Consider the following 24,773-nt stretch of genomic DNA (forward strand, 5'->3'; position numbering starts at 1 on the left):
ACACACTTGGCGAGACATGTAACCAGAAGAATGGCTGTTGGTATGTGACAGATAAACTTCAAATGAAATTGACAGTCGGTTCAGGCAGTGTAGTACCATGGGATTGGGACGATTCATCCCCTCCGATAACCAATTCGAATACCTGTGGCTTACAGTATTGTAATTAATATTACTACTTTATTTATACACGGTTCAATGTTACAAATTCAAGAAAACGCATGTAAGGTGATAGTGACTATTTGTTTCTCTTTTTTTTCTATACAAAACACCTGAATAATTTTGACAAATACAGAAAAATTTCACTCTACAGCAATCGTCCTAAGAAACCTTTTTCGTTTTTTCGTTTCCTTGGTGTCGAAAAGTCAATTGGGAAAAGGAGGGTGACTAATTCCATCCTTTGTCGCTGGTGGCTACTGAAGATTCTGTGAACAGCATTGAGTTATAATATAATAATCATTTAATCAAGATATATTTCACCTGATTGAATTAAATGTGTTGGGTATCTCCTCGCTATATGCTTCATGTGACATTTATGCGCCTGTCACACTATACCGAATAGGTCTTCCGTACAAGAAACGGATGGTATTTTAGTAAATCCGTTGTTGTTCGTCAATGATCGTTTTATGTTCTTTTTATGTCCTGCTATCATCCGCCAAGTGCGTTTCATGTTAGGGGATGTTCGTTAAGTCCGTCGGCAAGTTTTGTGCATGCACAACACTTGAAACGGAGTGTACCGAATACACATGTTCGGTATTTATCCGATGTGTGTTCGTATGGTGCTGCATATTGCCGGAGTTTGTTCGCTCTCCTTTCGTTCATGTTCGTTCTTTGTTCGTTGCACTCGGCCCGTGTTCGTTGCAAATACGTTCCTGTGAGGCCTTCACCACCGGATAGCATATTTTGCCTTCGGTGATGTACGTTGACCCAGACCGTGTTAGTGTCACACTACACCGGATCGGTCTTCCGTATAAGAAACGGATGGTATTTTAGCAAATCCGTTAGTGTTCGTCAATGTTCGTTTTATGTTCTTCATATGTCCTGCTATTATCCGCCAAATGCGTTTCGTGTTAGGTGATGTTTGTTTAGTCCGTCGACAATACGTTTCAAGTTTTGTGCATGCACAAAACTTGAAACGGAGTGTGCCGAATACACATGTTCGGAAGTTGTCCGATGTGTGTTCGAACTGTTCTGTATATATACCCTGGGTTTGTTCGTTATTCTTTCGTTTATATACCGCAGGTGTTTGCAAGGTTTCGCAGGCGCTTGTGCCGGATGTAGGCCTATGGCGAACATGTGCATCGATCATGGGGTGGGGGGACTTTCTGAAGGGCGTGTGACGCAATATCATATTTCCCCCAGTACTTTAGTGACTGACAAGTAGAAAAAAGGGGGAAAGGAGAGAAAAAAAGAAAAGAAAGTGAGAGAGAAAAATTGAAGAGAGAAGAGAAGAGAAAAAGTTAAATTGCACGTAATTTAGTAGGCCTGTGCATGTAAGTAGTATTGAGGCAGGGGCACTTTCTGAAGGGTAGAGGACGCAATATCAAATTCCTACCAGTTTTAGTGATTGACAAGAAAGAAAAAAGAAGAGAAAACATGGAAAAGGTTAAATTGTACGTTATTGAGTAGGCCCAGGATAGTATATAGTAAGCCTAAGTATATGCCTGTGATTATTATAGGCAGTGCTTAGATGTGGTTCCTTGGCCCAAAAGCCTGTGAAAATTACTGCCGGCCCGTCGATATGTAGGGCCCGTGACATTTTGTCACCAAAGTCAGTATTTAAGACGGACTTAGGTCTATTACTGACTTTAACATATCAATCCATGCATGCTTTACCTGAAATTACGAGTCTGAAGTCTTATATCTAAGTGTCAGTGGATCAGTGTAACATTTTAAATTTTGCAAATTCAGTTCGGGCCTTCTTTGTTTTTTGTTTAAGGCAATAATAGTGTAAAAATGATGCACCAAAACAATTTTCCAAATTTTCCATTTTAAAACTAAATTTTTACACAATAGGCCTAGGCCTAATAATGTAAATAGGCCCTACAGTCCCCATGCAAATGGCTTCAATTGGAACTTCATTTTGAAAAATGGACAAGTCTTCCTTTTTGCTTCTGCTATGGACATCCACGTGTTATTTTTAAAACAATTGTTTATATTATACAATAATGGTGAAAACTTTTCAATGGCTTCAATTAGGCTTTCGTTTCACCAATTTACGGCTGTTTCAAACTAAAATAGTACCCAATAATAGTGCTAAAATTGATCCCAAAAATTACAAATGGCTTCAATTGGGCCTTCATTTTCCAAAGGTTTCTCACCTCTATTGCCCACGGACGCTGGTTGCCCTGATATATCAGATTTGTAGCCCTTTTGTACTTATTAGCCAATATTTGACCATTTTCGTCAAAGTTTTCCCCCTTAAAAGTTGTCTTTCCCCACTTTGTTCACCCTCTGAAAAAGTGCTTGCTACGTCACTGCCTCTAAGGGGTAAAAAACCCTCTCAAACACCCTCTCCTCCGCCACTTTTCTGATAGGGTGGACGTCCCTGTTGGTGCCACATGCCACGGATTCGCCGGTCATTTGTCGGACGTTGAACGATTGAATATAAAACGCCTGCAGGATTATTAGCGGCCACAACGCATAGAGAGACGAACGGGAATCGGACCCCCAAATCCGGAAATTTGTCGGACGTTGACCCCCAAATGCGGTCATTTGTCGGACGTTGAACGATCGAATATAAGACGCCTGCAGGATTATTAGCGGCCACAACGCATAGAGAAACGAACGGGAATCGGACCCCCAAATCCGGTCATTTGTCGGACGTTGAACGATCGGATACAAGACGCCTGCAGGATTATTAGCGGCCACAACGCATAGAGAGACGAACGGGAATCGGACCCAAAATCCCACCGAATCTTCTGCCGGACTGGTGATTTTTCCACCGAATAAAATATTTTTGTATTCGGTGATGTACGTTGATCCAGTCCGTCGTAGTGTGACAGACCTATCAAACTAGATGTATAGTTTAGTCGCGGGTAAAAGACAACTTGTGATTGGTCAAAGAATTTTCATTTCAATCATCGCATAAAATTGAACTGTAAACTGGGCTTTATGCATGCATGCATCAAAGCGATTATAAACAAATTATTTAGCTAATAATGGCTGGTGATATGTGCCATGTGTGCTAGATGAATGGAAGTATTTAATGCAGTGATGTGCGGCAGCTAAGACACAATGCTTTTAATAATGTTTTTACATTTATTACATTTAATGTTTTTAAGATGGTCTAGGTGTGCGTGGCACACACAAAGGCAATTTTAAAGGCGATAAAAAATGCTCTCCCAAAACGCATTTTTATTGTTCTTTTACAATGAATTTTAGAAGTGTTTTAGATTATTGATCAATATTTTGAAGAAAGAATCACTAAATATACATTTTGGGCTTATAAACTGTTTCTACGCATGTATTTTTGGCGTACAGTTGGAGTTAGCAAAATGCAATCTTCCAACCTTTATATCCGAGAATGAATAAATGTTTCTAAAATAGATTCCTTCTTTGTTTTGGCCAATGAAATTGATATCTTACTGTTCGGTGCAAATCGATCTATGTCGTTGGCCACTATATCTGTTGCTCATTAAGTATCATTTGAATTTCATAAATCAGTTTAAACTAATATAATTTGTCCAAACACAAAAGTGCAGCCTGGTACGTGATGACACAGTAAACTAAAAACGCGCATTGATTCGAGCAGAGAGACATGTTCTTGTACTTTATCAACCAACTTTATCAATTTTATGTCAAGTCCATGACGTTGAATATTTGAGAACTGATTTTACAAACAAATGTTTGTTGCCAGTGATGTGCATGGTTGTGGCTTTTTTTTCATTTGTTCTCATTGATAATGTGAACGAACTGTCGACGAAGCAATAGCAATTTGATACCGTCTAGTTTGGTAAGGGTTTGATGGAATATGTCTAAAACATAAGTGGTACTTTAGCAGAGGTTTGGGCAATCCGCGTTGTCAAAGTGCACAAGTTTAAAACTCCGATCTGAAATATTTGGTTTTTGTTTAGCTTTTGCTAAAATAATTTGATCAGTGTATTCTCATTAGTAACAGCACAGTCAATGTATTGCAGATTTGTTCGGCGTGCGTCAATCACGACTGGGCCATGTGGATACCTAAATCACAACTAAAAAACAGCCCCGTGATGAATACGCAAAAAACGGAAAAGCCTAAGGGTACCAGTGATCTAATATTGTTGTTTGATTTTACTTTCTTTATCACGATACTGAACATGCTCTGATGGAAAGAGTATGACATTGTTAACATTATCATTAATACCACAAGTTCAATACACTGAATGATCAGCCCAACTCTCGCATTCACATGCATTAATAAACAAAAACCTGCCCTTTGGTGTAAGAAACACCTTAGCAGACGTGACGGGAGATAAAGACTTAATTATGATTATCTTGAAGATAATGTAAAGCCATATGTGATAGTAGGTCTAAAAATAGCTATCTTTCACTTTATACAAGCAATTAGTCAAATGTCACATGTAAAGCTTTAAAGAATGCTTTTGGTTACCGCATCCTTTCATTGTTAATACATAGTGCCCTCATCCTAACATGCATAAACTCGCTTGTAGTTGAAAACAATACGATGTGGCTAGGGAATGTCTAAAGGTATACGTTTCTGCAAGTTTTAGAATGTTTTCAGTTTAATTTAAATGTCACAAGAAAGGTATATTGTCCCTGAGTATTTTCCCGAACAGATTGATAAAAAACTTTGTTCATTTTTGCAATTGAGTGAATGTTTCGAGGAGATGACTTTGTTTATGAGCATAAGAGTAGCCTATAATCAAGCGAAATGAAAATACAATGAGACATGCATGTAAGTTAGTACAAGAGAACAGCATTTCTTATAAAAAGAATAGTATCCATCAATTTCTAGCCACGTAGAAAGAGCATCAACAATATATATGCTTGACTTGAAGTTAATGTTATCTAACTATACATGAGGCGAATTAAACATTGCATGTAAATGTACTCAAATGAATTAGCCCATGATTGAATAGTATCTTAAAATAGCGTACTTTTACAACGAATACCAAATTTATTTACATTACCAATTGATTGAGTGTGCAAGACATACTGATACAGAGCGCAAGTTCTCAAGTAACTGCATGAAGTTTGTTCTTATCGAATCAGTTTCAAATTTTCGCAACATCGTCGAATATTTGTTAATTTTGTAACACAACACCGGGATGATTGTCTCCATCTTTAATTATTTTTGAATATTTATCAATATTTTGAAGAAGCAATCACTAAATATACATTTTGGGCTAATATTCTCTTGGTCGGGCTGACGTCACAAAGGGGAAATAGCCTTGTAAAACCAGTGTACGCATGTGCAGCGCATGTGCAGTTCCCCTTTCTCGAGCTGGTTGCTATGCACGCGCTTTTGAAAAGGGGACGAAGGGGACAATGTTCCCGGATGTCCGACCGAGTGAATACTGTTTCTGTGCATGTATTTTTTTGGTATTTTAAATCTTAAGTACACTCGGAGTTAGCAAAATGCAATATTCCAACCTTTACATTCGAGAATGAATAAATATTTCTAAAATAGATTCCTTCCTTTTTTTGGCCAATGAAATTGATATCTTACTGCTCGGTGCAAATCGATCTATGTCGTTGGCCACTATATCTGTTGCTCATTAAGTATCATTTGAATTTCATAAATCAGTTTAAACTAATAGAATGTGTCCAAACACAAAAGTGCAGCCTGGCACGTGATGACACAGTAAACTAAAAACGCATATAGATTCGAGCAGAGAGACATGTTCTTGTACTTTATCAACCAACTTTATCAATTTTATGTCAAGTCCATGACGTTGAATATTTGAGAACTGATTTTACAAACAAATGTTTGTTGTCAGTGATGTGCATGGTTGTGGCTTTTTTTTTTCATTTGTTCTCATTGATAATGTGAACGACCTGTCGACGAAGCAACAGCAATTTGATACCGTCTAGTTTGGTAAAGGTTTGGTGGAATATGTCTAAAACAGAAGTGGTACTTTAGCAGAGGTTTGGGTAATCCACGTTGTCAAAGTGCACAAGATTAAAACTCCGATCTGAAATATTTGGTTTTTGTTTAGCTTTTGCTCGAATAATTGGATTATATCAGTGTATTCTCCATAGTAACAGCATATTCAATGTATTGCGGATTTGCTCGGTGTGCTTCCATCTCGACTGGGCGATGTGGATACCTAAATCACAACTAAAAAAATCAGCCGTTCATGAATAAGTATAAAACGGAAAACTAAGGTAAGGGTTCTAGTGATTTAATATTGTCGTTTGATTTTACCTTCTTTATCAAGATACTGAACGTGCTCTGATGGGAATTTTACAGAGTATGATATTTTAATATTTATCATTAATACCACAAGTTCAATACACTGAATGATCAGCCCAACTCTCGCATTCACATGCATTGATAAACAAAAACCTGCCCTTTGGTGTAAGAAACACCTTAGCAGACGTGACGGGAGATAAAGACTTAATTATGATTATCTTGAAGAAGATAATGCAAAACCATATGCGATAGTAGTAGGTCTAAAAATAGCTATCTTTCACTTTATACAAGCAATTAGTCAAATGTCACATGCAAAGTTTTAGTAACTTTGGTAATTGCATCCTTTCATTGTTAATAGTACGTAGCAACCTCATCCTAACATGCCTAAACTCGCTTGTAGTTGAAAACAATACGATGTGGCTAGGGAATGTCTAAAGGTATACGTTTCTGTAAGTTTTAAAATGTTTTCAGTTTAATTTAAATGTCACAAGAAAGGTATATTGTCCCTGAGTATTTTCCCGAACAGATTGATAAAAAAACGTTATTAATTTTTGCAATTGAGTGAATGTTTCAAGGAGATGACTTTGTTTATGAGCATAAGAGTAGCCTATAATCAAGCGAAATGAAAATGCAATGAGACATACATGTGAGTTAGTACAAGAGAGCAACATTACTTATAAAAAAAAAAGGATAGTATCCATCAATTTCTAGCCACGTAGTAAGAGCATCAACAATATATATAATGCTTGCCTTAAAGTTAATGTTATCTAACCATACATGAGGCGAATTAAACATTGCATATAAATGTACTCAAATAAATTAGTCCATGATTGAATAGTATCTTAAAATAGCGTACTTTTACAACGAATACCAAATTCATTTACATTACCAATTGATTGAGTGTGCAAGACATACTGATACAGAGCGGAAGTTCTCAAGTAACTGCATGAATATATCAAAGTTTGTTCTTATCGAATCAGTTTCAAATTTTCGCAACATCGTCGAATATTTGTTAATTTTGTAACACAACACCGGAATGGTTGTCTCCATCTTTGATTATTTTTGAATGTTTATCAATATTTTGAAGAAGCAATCACTAAATATACATTTTGGGCTTCTAAACTGTGTCTGTGCATGTATTTTTTGGGTATTTTAAATCTTAAGTACACTCGGAGATAGCAAAATGCAATCTTCCAACCTTTACATCCGAGACTGAATAAATGTTTCTAAAATAGATTCCTTTTTTTGGCCAATGAAATTGATATCTTACTGCTCGGTGCAAATCGATCTATGTCGTTGGCCACTATATCTTTGCTCATTAAGTATCATTTGAATTTCATAAATCAGTTTAAACTAATAGAATTTGTCCAAACACAAAAGTGCAGCCTGCTACGTGATGACACAGTAAACTAAAATCGCACATTGATTCGAGCAGAGAGACATGTTCTTGTACTTTACCAACCAACTTTATCAATTTTATGTCAAGTCCATGGTGTTGAATATTTGAGAACTGATTTTACAAACAAATGTGTGTTGTCAGTGATGTGCATGGTTGTGGCTTTTTTTCCATTTGTTCTCATTGATAATGTGAACGAACTGTCGACGAAGCAATAGCAATTTGATACCGTCTAGTTTGGTAAGGGTTTGATCGAATATGTCTAAAACAGAAGTGGTACTTTAGCAGAGGTTTGGGTAATACACGTTGTCAAAGTGCACAAGATTAAAACTTCGAGCTGAAATATTTGGTTTTTGTTTAGCTTTTGCTCAAATAATTTGATTATATCAGTGTATTCTTCATAGTAACAACATATTCAATGTATTGCAGATTTGCTATGTGCTTCAATCTCGACTGGGCGATACCTATATCACAACTAAGAAACAACCTCTTTATGAATAAGCATAAAACGGAAAACTAAAGTGAAAGGGTTCGAATGATCTAATATTGTTGTTTGATTTTACTTTCTTTATCACGATACTGAACATGCTCTGATGGAAATTTTACAGAGTATGATATTGTTAACATTATCATTAATACCACAAGTTCAATACACTGAATGATCAGCCCAACTCTCGCATTCACATGCATTGATAAACAAAAACCTGCCCTTTGGTGTAAGAAACACCTTAGCAGACGTGACGGGAGATAAATACTTAATTATGATTATCTTGAAGAAGATAATGTTAAACCATATACGATAGTAGGTCTAAAAATAGCTATCTTTCACTTTATACAAGCAATTAGTCAAATGTCACATGCAAAGCTTTAAAGAATGCTTTTGGTTACCGCATCCTTTCATTGTTAATACGTAGCACCCTCATCCTAACATGCCTAAACTCGCTTGTAGTTGAAAACAATACGACATGGCTAGGGAATGTTTAATGTATACGTTTCTGTAAGTTTTAGAATGTTTTTAGCTTAATTTAAAAGGTATATTGTCCCTGAGTAATTTCCCGAGCAGATTGATAAAAAAACGTTATTCATTTTTGCGATTGAGTGAATGTTGCAAGGACATGACTTTATTTATGAGCATAAGAGTAACCTACAATCAAGCGAAATGAAAATGCAATGACACACAAGTAAGTAAAAGAGAACAACATTTCTGTAAAAAAGGATAGTATCCATCAATGTCTAACCACGTACTAAGAGCATCAACAATATATATAATGCTTGCCTTGAAGTTAATGTTATCTAACTATACATGAGGCGAACATATAATATAAATGTACTCAAATGAATTAGCCCATGATTGAATAGTATCTTAAAATAGCGTACTTTTACAACGAATACCAAATTCATTTACATTACCAATTCTCGCTATTCGCAATAAGGGCGCCGCCAGCGGTTTGCGATATAATCGTGATGTATCATGACAATATTTTTTAGTTTGTCAAAAATAAAGGTGTTACACGCGAATCGATACTCAATAATACTTAATAATGTGATTGAAATGTGCACAATTAATTTTTTTTCTATCGATTTGCGTGTAATACCGTTATATTGACAAACTAAAAAATATTGTCACGTGTTCCTATGTAATAGCATGGTAATATTCGTATTGCGCGGACTTGGATGTCGACCTTTTCCCATGATACATCACGATTTTCCCATGATACATCACGATTACATCGCAAACCGCTGGCGGCGCCCTTATTGCGAATAGCGAGAATTGATTGAGTGTGCAAGACATACTGATACGGAGCGCAAGTTCTCAAGTAACTGCATGAATATATCAAAGTTTGTTCTTATCGAATCAGTTTCAAATTTTCGCAACATCGTTGAATATTTGTTAATTTTGTAACACAACACCGGGATGGTTAGCGCCATCTTTAATTATTTTTGAAATGAAATTTTAAATTTTGTATGAAACTTAATGTTGATGGTTTCGTTAATGTCTTGATCAATAAAACACGTCATAGATATGAATATTGCATCGATCAGATACAAACAAATAAGACGCTTCAAGATCGTTTTGCATTGTTTTCACGAAATCGGTGATACTTTTTAGACAAATACAAGTTTACACCAAGAATAACAGGAACATTATTTCTTACAAGCATTTCATTTCTCACATGATATTATCTTTGCGGTATGAGACATAACATTGGTGGTATCCTATTACTTAGTATTAATACTTTCAGGCTGAAATGTACGTAACATATTTTTACAAAATATATTTATCAAAAACAGCATTTACAAGACATGAAAGCAACAACAACCACAATATAACGAATATTGTGTACATAATCATTTACATCCCTGGCATTATGCACTACATTCCTAAACTACTTAAGCTACTGGTAGACATATGTACCACCGTCAGTATTAAACTGTCTCTATTAATCAAATCAACCTATTTTCACTGCTTACGAGTTTAAAGAAAGTAAACATTTATAAACAAACATTTTACATTGGAAATATTAGAAACAGTTTGTACTTACAAATGGATTCGCTGACGCAAACCAAGAATTTGAAGAAATATATCAATCTAATAGACAATTTTCACATCTTTGCGATATATATACCAGAGATCTCAATAGAACACTTTGCACTTCACGTAGCTGAAACTAAACCTGTGTGTCAATGACACTGGGATGCGTTCGTATGTGCAAGTTAAATGGTAGCGACAAAAGAGCGCCAAAAATATGCCAGTGTTTCTAGGATTATTTGCTTGCTTTATTGTGTTTGCGATTGGTGAAATTCTTCATGAAATTGAAGAGTCAGAAATAGAGAGCTTGTTCCTTTAAAATTAATGTCACAATCGCTGTTTGTAAAAATAATAAAATATGACCACGTGGTTGGTAATTAGCAAAATGGACAAACGTACTAACAAAATTAGAAAGACAGAATGGTATTCCAGGAAATGATAAAACAACAATATTCACTACTTTGAAATCTGACAGGAAGCTCAATATCTTAAATGTTCCCGTAATATAACTAGGCAAAGGGGTATTGTGGTGGTGGTGGTGGTGGTGGTGGTGGTGGTGGTGGGGGTGGTGGTGGTGGTGGTGGTGTGGTGGTGGTGGTGTGGTGGTATGTGAGTGCATGTTGGGGTGGTGTGTATGTGTGGGGGAGGTGTGCAGCCTGACAGGTTAATTGGGATACACACGATTGTGAGTATAGGGTAACTTTCGGGACCACATAATACTACCAGACAACAAGGTTTGTCATCTGCAAAACGATGTAAATCTAATACCCATTGAAGTATGAACCATTTTAATTGAACTAATAAAAATATATTAATATCGTAACACGTAGACAATGATTTGGAATATTATGAAATTTTCGAAACCCAGGTGTTCTGACACAACGCATAAATTGTATTCAAATATATGCACACCACTTGAAATATATTGTGTTTGCTCGAAATCTAGGCTATTAAGTAAAAGCTAGTAAATTGAAGCATAAACTCTTGAAGCAATGTCTATACCTCTGTTTTAAAGTAATATTATTCTAATAATATCTAGCATAAAAAGGGAATTCATAACGGATTAAAAATAGTGTGTCTAGTTTTTCTGCATCTTGACGTTAGACTCCAAAGCGTTTTAATTTACATAATTTGATCTGAATCTCTCCAAACACAAGACGTAACACAAAATGTGTTGAAACCTCTATGACAATAACAAAGTGTTACGTTCCATACTGCTTCTGTGTATTGGACAAACTCGATGAGTAAACGGTTGACTCCCAGTTTGACTAGCATGGACGCTTACAGGTGTTAATCAACAACATGTTTTATGCAAGATCACTGTCGTTACAAAAAATTAATTTTGACATACTAATTTTATTCCCATATACAGCTATCATGTATATCATAAATGATAATGGGCTATTCCATGCAAAATCCCACAATCCTTGGATGTGGAAGATTTTTGAAATATCTCTTACTATATATAAGGGAGTTTGGATTTCAAATAGAATGAACACATTAGGTAGCTCCCATTTAAATTGCATACACCCTCTGAGAAAGATTTAAGCTGAATCTTACACAGCTTGAGGATGAGTTTCAAATAGAGTTGGATAATGTGCTAATTCTAAATGTCCCTTTTAAAGCGAGTAATATTTTCCATAACAATATTTGATCAAGAAAACAAAAGTAGGCTACTCTTGCTACTGTAACAGTTGTTTGTAGCAGTAGTACTGAAATAAAGACGAAGATTTTTGACGCTCAACAAGCTCAATTATTCTACAAATAACCCACTTCCCACGCATAACATCTGCTTGTTAGGCATTTGTTGATAATAATTACGATTTATTCTCTTTAAAATGCTTATTTCTATAATTATTTGTCTTATAATTAATTCTTAAATGACATATCGATTATTTGCCAATTGCAGTTTCAATTATTTCTTGATTAATTGGTAAAAAGCAAATTTAAGAAACGTGAAAATGCAAGTTAAAGTTTTTGTTAAAGTAGGAACGCTGCCCTTTCAACAAAGGAGAAACGGATAAGCTCAGTAGCTCAGACATCTCAGGGGAAATGTACCTTATTCTCTTCAACCTTTGACGTTTTATTTGAAGATCTTAGAGGCTTCGCTGATAATGTATACATGTACCACATTAAACCTCGTCCTACTAAGCCATGTTGTGTAATATTAAAGTACTAAGTACAAAGATATTAAACATAATGATACCAATTTATAGTTACCGACCTCTTCTATCCAGTGATACCAACAATAAGTACAAACATTCCCAAATTATGTCATTATAATTGTGAAATTCTGGCTATGTACAAAAGCATAGGTTAAATTAAGTTCAAAGACCTTAGCCTTTAAAATAATTTCACAAGAACCAAATACAAATCATAAGTTTGATTGTCGAAACCTATGAGGGTCTTCACCCCCTCCCCATGGTAATATCTAATAGGTATACATTTTAATCAGTCAAATGAGCGCATATGATGGATCTACAATTCATTCATTCATTCATTCATTTTATTCACTCATCAAATAGCAAAAAAACTAGAATACATACAAAATTATAATACAAGTGAGAGTGAAGGAATCACAGGAAAGGCCAAGAAGAGGCCTGAAAGTATATGATCCCTTGTTTGGTTAATTAGCTTAAGTAGTTTGGGTGTAAACAAATGCCGGATGTAAACCCTTAGGGGTTGGTACAACCTTCTCTGTAGGACTAGGTTGTAACCATTGGTGTATACTTGATATCTGCGTTATGCTGTTATTGCGTTGGAAAACATTATTAGACGAAAGTAATGAATGTAGCAATATAATGTTTATTATTATGAATTTAACATATTGTTGTTGTCGTAAGTAAATGAATAAAACAAATTCATTAGTTGATCGTCAAAAACTTAAAATGAAGTGAATGAGTTTATAAGCAAAACTAATCAATAACATATTGCTTTCCACTGGGTTGTCGGTAACCTTTGCATAACGTAGGAAATGTTTTGTATTATTTAAATTGCCCAAATATAGCATCTATTGATGATGTATTGAAGATTTAATGTGCAAATGTTTTATATGAAAGTACTGGTAGACAGATAATTCGTTGCTTTAATTATCCCACAAGACAGGGATTAAAAATAATAATCTTACCATAGGATTTATTTTAGATGAATGAGATTAGGATATCATGTAAAGATCTTTCAAGGCCGGGGCTAACAAAAAGTTCAAGAGTCAAGAGAGCCAATGGAAAGTAGCAAGGTCGAGCAAGGCATCTTTTCCTGTTTTTTATTTCTTGCTATTCTGACAACTGAATGAACAATGATGAAGGATTGGGAATGAACATGAAATGTTTAGAAAACTTCTGGAGGAAATCAAATATGTTAAATAACCTTGTATAAATGTCATAGTTTCTAGCCCAAATCATAATGGTAGCCGACGAAATGTTGTCAGGCGCTCTGTCCATATTGTAAGCAATGTAACTCAAGCAATATCGATTATTTGCCAAAGGCTATTTCAATTATTTCTTGATTAATTGGTAAAAAGCAAATTTAAGAAACGTGAAAATGCAAGTTAAAGTTTTTGTTAAAGTAGGAACGCTGCCCTTTCAACAAAGGAGAAACGGATAAGCTCAGTAGCTCAGACATCTCAGGGGAAATGTACCTTATTCTCTTCAACCTTTGACGTTTTATTTTAAGATCTTAGCGGCTTCGCTGATAATGTATACATGTACCACATTAAACCTCGTCCTACTAAGCCATGTTGTGTAATATTAAAGTACTAAGTACAAAGATGTTAAACATAATATGGTACCAATGTATAGTTACGCATCTCCTTTATCCAGTGATACCAACAATAAGTACAAACATTCCCAAGTTATGCCATTATAACTGTGATATTCTGGCTACGTACAAAAGCATAATTAAATTTATTTTCGGCGAAAAATGACAAACACATGCGTTTTCCAACGTAAGGGAAATGTCTACTTTAACCCAACTACCAGATTCAAAGACCTTAGCCCTTAAAATAATTTCACAAGAACCAAATACAAATCATAGGTTTGATTGTCGAAACCTATGAGGGCCAATTGATGGATCTACAATTCATTCATTCATTCATTTTTTTCACTAATCAAATAGCAAAAAACTAGAATACATACAAAATCATAACACAAGTGAGAGTGAAGGAATCACAGGAAAGGCCAAGAAGAGGCCTGAAAGTATGTGATCCCTTGTTTGGTTAATTAGCTTAAGTAGTTTGGGTGTAAACAAATGCCGGATGAAAACCCTTAGGGGTTGGTACAACCTTCTCCGTAGTAACCATTGGTGTATACTTGATGTCTGTGTTATGGTGTTATTGCATTGGAAAACTTTATTAGACGAAAGTAATGAATGTAGCAATATAATGTTCATTATTATGAATTTAACATATTGTTGTTGTCGTATGTAAATGAATAAAACAAATTCGATAGTTGATTGTCAAAAACTAAAAATTAAGTGAATGATTATTAGCAAAACTAATCAACATATTCAGTAAAGAGATTCATTTGGTAGGATTGTTGAAATCATAAACTGGTATTTTTGTTAGCCAAATCCAAATAAAAAATTACTCACGAATCGAGACTCTCGCGGGAAAAGCAGTGGACCAGTTCATCTGTGATCAAGCCATCAGCCAAGATGGCGAAAGCTCAGATTCGTGAGTAATTTTTTATTTGGATTTGGCTAACAAAAATACCAGTTTATAATCAACATATTGCTTTCCACTGGGTCATCGGTAACCTTTGCATAACGTCAAATCCTCCAAGAAGACCTGCAGGTTCTTGCTGATTGGGCTACTGATTGGCTGATGGACTTTAACGTCAAGAAGTGTGCGGTTCTTGCTATATCTCGCAAAAGAAAACCCAGTCATTTCCAATATTCCATTCTTGTGCAGCCACTCACCAGTGTAGAGCAACATGATTACCTAGGTATCTCCATCTCCAATGATCTTCGATGGAACTCCCACTGTAACAACATCATCAAGAAGTCTAACAAGACCCTGGGCCTGTTGCGGAGGACATTATCACCCTGTTCCAGAGATGTTAAGAAGAAAGCTTATGAGGCCCTGGTTCGTCCACGTTTAGAGTATGCTGCAGCAGCTTGGAATCCACATACAATATCCCTGGTGAACAAGCTAGAGCAAGTTCAGAGAGCTGCTGCACGCTTTGTTTATGCTGATTTTCGTCGGACGACCTCAGTTACACCTATGATTACCAGTCTTGGTTGGGACTCCCTACACGTAAGACGCCTGGTAGACCAGAGTGTGATGTTCTACAAAATCCACAACCAGTTTGTCAATATCCAGTTCCCTCCATGTGTTACCCCTGCATGCTACCTGTCTCGCAATGATCATCAATTGAAGTACCAGGTACCAACTCCATCTACCGAGGGTTTCAAGTTTTTCTTTTATCCACGCTCCATACGTGTTTGGAATCATCTTCCTCCATCAGTTGTGATCCAAGCAACCCCAGCTGCCTTCAAAGAAGCTGCCCTTGTGTCAATCAGGGGGATGATTCCGCCACCAGGCAGCAAACTCCTGTAAACCAGTCTCCAGTTCCTGTATATAGTGCACCCTCAGTTCATCGTTGGATGGTTTTTGCCGTAGCTTTTTTTTTCTTCACCTTCTTCACTACGCACCGCACCATGGCTGTTGACGTCACTCTGCACCGTTACATCCTAGTTTAGCTCAAGATGAAGCTGTAAAAGGATTACACTACCAAGTACCAAGTACCAAGTTTTGTATTGTTCAAATTGCCCAAATATAGCATCTATATTGATGATGTATTGAATATTTAATGTTTTATGAAAGTACTGGTAGACAGATAATACGTTGCTTTAATCATCCCACAAGACACGGATTAAAAATGATAATCTTACCATAGGATTTGGTATTTTTAGATGAATGAGATTAGGATATCATGTAAAGATCTTTCAAGGCCGGGGCTAACGAAAAGTTCAAGAGTCAAGAGAGGCAATGGAAAGTAGCAAGGCCGAGCAAGGCATCTTTTCCTGCTTTTTATTTCTTGCTATTCTGACAACTGAATGAACAATGATGAAGGATTGGGAATGAACATGAAATATTTAGAAAACTTCTGGAGGAAACCAAATATGTTCAATAACCTTGTATAAATGTCATAGTTTCTAGCCCAAATCATAATGGTAGCCGACGAAATGTTGCCAGGCGCTCTGTCCATATTGTACAGTGTTGTAAGCAATGTAACTCAAGCATATTATTTTAACATATGCTTGTTAGGCATTTGTTGATAATAATTACGATTTATTCTCTTTAAAATGCTTATTTCTATAATTATTTGTCTTATAATTAATTCTTAAATGACATATCGATTATTTGCCACTTGCAGTTTCAATTATTTCTTGATTAATTGGTAAAAAGCTAATTTAAGAAACGTGAAAATGCAAGTTAAAGTTTTTGTTAAAGTAGGAACGCTGCCCTTTCAAAAAGGAGAAAGGGAGATACGGATAAGCTCAGTAGCTCAGACATCTCAGGGGAAATTCAACCTTTGACGTTTTATTTTAAGATCTTAGCGGCTTCACTGATAATGTATACATGTACCATATTAAACCTCGTCCTACTAAGCCATGTTGTGCAATATTAAAGTACTAAGTACAAAGGTGTTAAACATAATATGGTACCAATGTATAGTTACGGATCTCTTCTATCCAGTGATACCAACACTAAGTACAAACATTCCCAAGTTATGTCATTATAATTGTGATATACTGGCTATGTACAAAAGCATAGGTTAAATTAAGTTCAAAGACCTTAGCCCTTAAAATAATTTCACAAGAACCAAAATTAATACAAATAATAGGTTTGATTGTCGAAACCTATTAGGGCCTTCACCCCCTCCCCATGGTAATATCTAATAGGGTATACATTTTAATCACTCAAATGAGCGCATATGATGGATCTACAATTCATTCATTCATTAATTTTTTTCACTCATCAAATACAAAAAAAATGGAATACATACAAAATCATAATACAAGTGAGAGTGAAGGAATCACAGGAAAGGCCAAGAAGAGGCCTGAAAGTATGTGATCCCTTGTTTGGTTAATTAGCTTAAGTAGTTTGGGTGTAAACATATGCCGGATGAAAACCCTTAGGGGGTTGGTACAACTTTCCCCGTAGGACTAGGCTGTAACCATTGGTGTATACTTGATGTCTGTGTTATGCTGTTATTACGTTGGAAAACTTTATTAGACAAAAGTAATGAATGTAGCAATATAATGTTCATTATTATGAATTTAACACATTATTGTTGTCGTATGTAAATCAGTAAAACAAATTCAATAGTTGATTGTCAAAAACTCAAAATGAAGTGAATAATTATTAGCGAAACTAATCAATAATATGTTGCTTTCTACTGGGTCATCGGTAACCTTTGCATGACGTAGAAAATATTTTATATTGTTTAAATTGCCCAAATATATAGTCCAGGCCCTGTCCTATAGACCCGTATACATTTTTCAAAGAGGAAAGTTTGAAAGTTGATTCGATTAGGGTATGCATAGGTCTTCCAAATTCTACTAGGAATAGGTGGAAAATTCCAAACCCGGGCAAGCTCTGTATATGGCCATTTTTCAAAATGACCGCCAAAATGTACTTATGAACCAGGTAAAATGACAATAACTCTTAAACTACTTGACCTAGAGAGGTGATTGAGGTGTCTATCCCCACTAAATCAAGGCTGGCTGAGTGAATGAAGGGGGTTTCATGGATGTCTGAGGTCTGGGACACATGAAATCCAAGATGGCCGCCCATAGCAACCATAAATCATCATATTAGCCAGGTGAAATGACATGGATGTCTGAGGTCCAGGACACCTGAAATCCAAGATGGCCGCCCGTAGCAACCATAATAATTATATTAGCCAGATGAAATGACAATAATTCGGAATCTACCTGACCTACAAGGGTCATTGAGGTGTCTATCCCCACTAAATCAAGGCTGGCTGAGTGAATGAAGGGGGGTTCATGCCCAGACAAACAAGAACCTAGACCTATGACTTTGGTTCGCGTAGTGAAGCCGACACTGCTTAGCAACGACTTTGACAAGGACGCATACCCGGACGCAAGAAAGCAGATATGTTCGCGTCTATGGAACATGTTGCATTTGACGCGTGCGATAATGGCGCAACAATCACGCAAACGAGCGCGTCTTTCTCTCCAGACATGAACGCTTATTTCTCCGCGTCCGACCACCCGACCAAAATCACCTTGGATACGTGGCTTCACCTACTGCCATGGTTAGAGATGGGCAGTTATAGGTCTAGGTGATATGTCTATGGGTTCATGGATGTCTGAGGTCTAGGACACCTGAAATCCAAGATGGCCGCCCGTAGCAACCGTAATCATCATATTAACCAGATGAAATGACAATAATACGGAATCTGCTTGACCTACAAGGGTCATTGAGGTCTATATCCCTACTAAATCAAGACTGTCTAATTGAATGAAGAGGGTGTCATGGTTGTCTGATGTCTAGGGCGTACATCCACAAATTTAAGATGGCCGCCTATAGCAACCATATCATATAATATTAATATTAATATTAACCAGGTGAAATGATAATATCTCAGTAAATATTTGATCTAGAAGAGCAATTAAGGTGTGTAACTTCGCTAAATCAAGGCTGTTTGATTAAATGAATGTGATAGCATGGTTTTCTGAAGTCGAAGTCACACCAAATCCAGATGGCAGCCATAGCAACCACTATTAACCAAGTGAAATGTCACCAATTACAATCTATGTGACCTAGAGGCTGGATTAATGTACTTATCCTCAGAAAATCAAGGCTAGTTGATTGAGTAAAAATGTTTCCATGGTTATCTGAGGTCTTGGAAACCTAAAATACAATATGGCTACCCTAGCAACCACATGCATGCGCATATTTCCACAGTTATAATTATTGCAAATGATTTGACTGGAGGGTACATGAAATGTTCCCCCACTTAACCAATGTTACGTTATTGATTGTTAACTTTTGTTTGTTAATGTTACAGGTGAGTAGAGATTGACAGACACAACAGAGGAAAAGAAAGAAAGTACATCTCAGATAAAGGGACTTAATCTCCTTATTTCTAAGCCTGCCCCTGCTCCTCCAGTCACTTCAGAGTGGTGAACCTGGTAGGAAACGTGTACAGGGGGTAGCTGAACTCAAAGATGATGATGTTTACAAAAGGTTCTTGGACCTGACCACAAGTTCAATACACTGAATGATCAGCCCAACTCTCGCATTCACAAGCATTGATAAACAAAAACCTGCCCTTTGGTGTAAGAAACACCTTAGCAGACGTGACGGGAGATAAAGACTTAATTATGATTATTTTGAAGAAGATAATGTAAAACCATATACGATAATAGGTCTAAAAATAGCTATCTTTCACTTTATACAAGCAATTAGTCAAATGTCACATGCAAAGTTTTAGTAACTTTGGTAATTGCATCCTTTCATTGTTAATAGTACGTAGCACCCTCATCCTAACATGCCTAAACTCGCTTGTAGGTGAAAACAATACGATGTGGCTAGGGAATGTCTAAATGTATCGGTTCTGTAAGTTTTAGAATGTTTTCAGTTTAATTTAAATGTCACAAGAAAGGTATATTGTCCCTGAGTATTTTCCCGAGCAGATTGATAAAAAACGTTATTCATTTTTACAGTTGAGTGAATGTTTCAAGGAGATGTCTTTGTTTATGAGCATAAGAGTAGCCTATAATCAAGCGAAATGATAATGCAATGAGACATACATGTAAGTTAGTACAAGAGAACAGCATTTCTTATAAAAAAGGATAGTATCCATCAATTTCTAGCCACGTAGTAAGAGCATCAACAATATATATAATGCTTGCCTTGAAGTTAATGTTATCTAACCATACATGAGGCGAATTAAACATTGCATGTAAATGTCCTCAAATGAATTAGCCCATGATTGAATAGTATCTTAAAATAGCGTACTTTTACAACGAATACCAAATTCATTTACATTACCAATTGATTGAGTGTGCAAGACATACTGATACGGAGCGGAAGTTCTCAAGTAATTGCATTAATATATCAAAGTTTGTTCTTATCGAATCAGTTTCAAATTTTCGCAACATCGTCGAATATTTGTTAATTTTGTAACACAACACCGGGATGGTTGTCTCCATCTTTAATTATTTTTGAATGTTTATCAATATTTTGAAGAAGCAATCACTAAATATACATTTTGGGCTAATATTCTCTTGGTCGGGCTGACGTCACAAAGGGGAAATAGCCTTGTAAAACCAGTGTACGCATGTGCAGCGCATGTGCAGTTCCCCTTTCTCGAGCTGGATGCTATGCACGCGCTTTTAAAAAGGGGACAATGTTCCCGGATGTCCGACCGAGTGAATACTGTTTCTGTGCATGTATTTTTTGGTATTTTAAATCTTTTTAAAGATTGCATTTTGCTAACTCCGAGTGTACTTAAAAGTACACTCGGAGTTAGCAAAATGCAATCTTCCAACCTTTACATCCGAGACTGAATAAATGTTTCTAAAATAGATTCCTTTTTTTTTGGCCAATGAAATTGATATCTTACTGCTCGGTGCAAATCGATCATGTCGTTGGCCACTATATCTGTTGCTCATTAAGTATCATTTGAATTTCATAAATCAGTTTAAACTAATAGAATTTGTCCAAACACAAAAGTGCAGCCTAGTACGTGATGACACAATAAACTAAAATCGCACATTGATTCGGGCAGAGAGACATGTTCTTGTACTTTATCAACCAACTTTATCAATTTTATGTCAAGTCCATGACGTTGAATATTTGAGAACTGATTTTACAAACAAATGTTTGTTGTCAGTGATGTGCATGGTGTGGCTGTTTTTTCATTTGTTCTCATTGATAATGTGAACGAACTGTCGTCGAAGCAATAGCAATTTGATACCGTCTAGTTTGTTAACAAGGTTTTCAGAAGTAGTACTTTAGGTTTGGGTAATCCACGTTGTCAAAATGCACTAGATTAAAACTTCGATCTGAAATATTTGGTTTTTGTTTAGCTTTTGCTAAAATAATTTGATTATATCTGTGTTTTCTCCATAGTAACAACATATTCAATGTATTGCGGATTAGCTCGGTGTGCTTCAATCTCGACTTAGACTATGCCATAGTCGATTTTTGATAAACAAAACATGTTATTAATCATGATGAAAGTATTCAGTTGAAATCGAAATTATACTGATATTTATTACATCAAAATACTAGTATAACATTTTTATGAAAAAGTTTATATAATTATATTAGTGGCAATAAAAGTAAAGTATACGTAGGCTTATATTATTGAATGCAACACCATAATGTCATTATATAAGCACTTCAATACTGAACAATTCTGATTTTAGAATCTACCAGTTTATTAATCGCATAAGTCCCAGTTAAAAATAGACTATGGACTTTCAATTTTAAATGGGACTTCGATCTCTAACACAAACACTGTCAATCATGCTTGTTTATCATCCAATTTAACCGCACGCACAAAGCTTGGAAATACAACCATGGTACAAGACGCGCTCATGTTCCCGCCGACACAAAGGCCGCATGGTTATGTACCATGTAGTTATTTATGGTAAAGGCAGGTGCCCATAAAAACCATAACGAGATCTGTGCGACCAATCACAAGCCAGATCCATTTAAAGATGCATTACATCATGGCCAATTTTAGTAGGCCAGGAATCCGACAATCTCATCCATAGAAGCTCATAGACAGCCGTGTTAAGCATGTAAACCACAATCCAAAGTCAGTAGTCCACTTGGGAAGCTAACAAACAGAGGGAGTACGGTGACTGAAAAGATGATCAGTTGTGAAAATCTATCAATTGTGCACAAATTAATTAAATCGGAGTTTTAAGCTTAAATTCAATATCCAGAGTATGCACAATGGGCAAGTGGATTACGGGGTAGTCTAATCTCGATTGGGCGATGTGGATACCTAAATCACAACTAAAAAAATCAGCCGTTCATGAATAAGCATAAAACGGAAAACTAAGGTAATTAGGGTTCTAGTGATCTAATATTGTCGTTTGATTTTACTTTCTCTATCAAGATACTGAACGTGCTCTGATGGATATTTTATTGTTAATATTATCATTAATACCACAAGTTCAATACACTGAATGATCAGCCCAACTCTCGCATTCACATGCATTGATAAACAAAAACATGCCCTTTGGTGTAAGAAAAACACCTTAGCAGACATGACGGGTGATAAAGACTTAATTATGATTATCTTGAAGAAGATGATGCAAAACCATATGCAATAGTAGGTCTAAAAATAGCTAAATATACATTTTGGGCTTTTCTGTGCATGTATTTTTTGGGTATTTTAAATCTTAAGTACACTCGGAGTTAGCAAAATGCAATCTTCCAACCTTTACATCCGAGACTGAATAAATGTTTCTAAAATAGATTCCTTCTTTCTTTGGCCAATGAAATTGATATCTTACTGCTCGGTGCTAATCGATCTATGTCGTTGCTCATTAAGTATCATTTGAATTTCATAAATCAGTTTAAACTAATAGAATTTGTCCAAACACAAAAGTGCAGCCTTGCACGTGATGACACAGTAAACTAAAATCGCACATTGATTCGAGCAGAGAGACATGTTCTTGTACTTTACCAACCAACTTTATCAATTTTATGTCAAGTCCATGACGTTGAATATTTGAGAACTGATTTTACAAACAAATGTGTGTTGTCAGTGATGTGCATGGTTGTGGCTGTTTTTTCATTTGTTCTCATTGATAATGTGAACGAACTGTCGACGTAGCAATAGCAATTTGATACCGTCTAGTTTGGTAAGGGTTTGATGGAATCTGTCTAGAACAGAAGTGGTACTTTAGAGGAGGTTTGGGTAATCCACGTTGTCAAAGTGCACAAGTTTAAAACTCCGAACTGAAATATTTGGTTTTTGTTTAGCTTTTTCTGAAATAATTTGATTATATCAGTGTATTCTCCATAGTAACAACATATTCAATGTATTGCGGATTAGCTCGGTGTGCTTCAATCTCGACTGGGCGATGTGGATACCTAAATCACAACTGAAAAACAAGCCGTTCATGAATAAGCATAAAACGGAAAACTAAGGTAAGGGTTCTAGTGATTTAATATTGTCGTTTGATTTTACTTTCTTTATCACGATACTGAACATGCTCTGATGGAAATTTTACAGAGTTTGATATTGTTAATATTATCATTAATACCACAAGTTCAATACACTGAATGATCAGCCCAACTCTCGCATTCACATGCATTGATAAACAAAAACATGCCCTTTGGTGTAAGAAACACCTTAGCAGAAGTGACGGGAGATAAAAATCTTTCACTTTATGCAAGCAATTAGTAAAATGTCACATGCAAAGCTTTAAAAATGCATTTGGTAACCACATCTTTTCGTTGTTAATACGTAGCACCCTCATCCTAACATGCCTAAACTCGCTTGTAGGTGAAAACAATACGATGTGGATAGTGATTGTCTAATGGTATACATTTCTGTAAGTTTTAGAATGTTTTCAGCTTAATTTAAAAGGTATATTGTCCCTGAGTATTTTCCCGAGCAGATTGATAAAAAAAAGTTATTCATTTTTGCAATTGAGTGAATGTTGCAAGGACATGACTTTATTTATGAGCATAAGAGTAGCCTACAATCAAGCGAAATGAAAATACAATGAGACATACATGTAAGTAAGTACCAGAGAAGATTTATAAGCAGTCCCATGATACAACTGAAACATCCGGGTACTTGAGAACCAGTCTACTAGAAATGTGAATTGAATGAATACAGCTGTCAAAAGCTTGATGATTCTCTGCGTACACTGTGTGATGAACGCCCGCGTGTGCGTAACGCGGAAGTGAATCCAACCTTGCCAACTCACTCATGATTGGTTAGTATTTTCATTAGTGTATCCATGGTCGTGCGTTCGCGTTGTACTTTGAAATACGCGACACACGAAATCGGTCGCATCGCGTACAGCTGTTGGCAGCTGTGTCCATTAAATTTTTACTTTTAGTATATACCGATTTCTTGTACTTTCAGACTTTTATTCCTCATTCAAATGTGGGTCGATAGTAACAAAAAAAAGAGCTCATTTGAACAGGATACCGGTGCTCTTTTCAGGGATCATCTCAAAACGCTTATCGACCCAAGTTTTGGACATATTTTGAGTGTTTGAAAATCGCGTCTTTGGAACGGGAATCAACAGTGAGCAATTGTGTGAACCTCTGTGATTACTAGACTGGTTCTCAAGTACCCGGATGTTTCAGTTGTACCATGGGACTGCTTCTCTGAGTAAGTACAAGAGAACAACATTTCTTATAAAAAAGATAGTATCCATCAATGTCTAACCACGTACTAAGAGCATCAACAATATATATAATGCTTGCCTTGAAGTTAATGTTATCTAACTATACATAAGGCGAATTAAACATTGCA

General features: G+C 36.0%; 2 protein-coding genes across 4 annotated transcripts in view; one reads left to right on the forward strand and one right to left on the reverse strand.

Annotated features, from left to right (window-relative positions):
- Positions 1-24,773, reverse strand: part of LOC140148753 (ectonucleoside triphosphate diphosphohydrolase 6-like) — a 186,186-nt gene that overhangs the window by 160,398 nt on the left and 1,015 nt on the right. For 2 of the 3 annotated variants that reach the window (XM_072170822.1, XM_072170805.1), the window contains exon 1: positions 10,295-10,450. The exons of the other annotated variant lie outside the window; for it this stretch is intronic. The gene's annotated coding sequence lies outside the window, so the exon portion shown is untranslated. Of the gene's footprint in view, positions 1-10,294; positions 10,451-24,773 lie in introns of those variants that run through there. 3 annotated transcript variants of the gene reach the window in all.
- LOC140161477 (uncharacterized) lies at positions 15,101-15,835 on the forward strand. Its single transcript, XM_072184921.1, has one exon. The coding sequence runs from the start codon at positions 15,101-15,103 to the stop codon at positions 15,833-15,835; it is 735 nt and encodes a 244-aa protein (XP_072041022.1).

Source organism: Amphiura filiformis, chromosome 1 (genome assembly GCF_039555335.1).
Source record: "Amphiura filiformis chromosome 1, Afil_fr2py, whole genome shotgun sequence".
Classification (NCBI taxonomy): Eukaryota; Metazoa; Echinodermata; class Ophiuroidea; order Amphilepidida; family Amphiuridae; genus Amphiura; species Amphiura filiformis.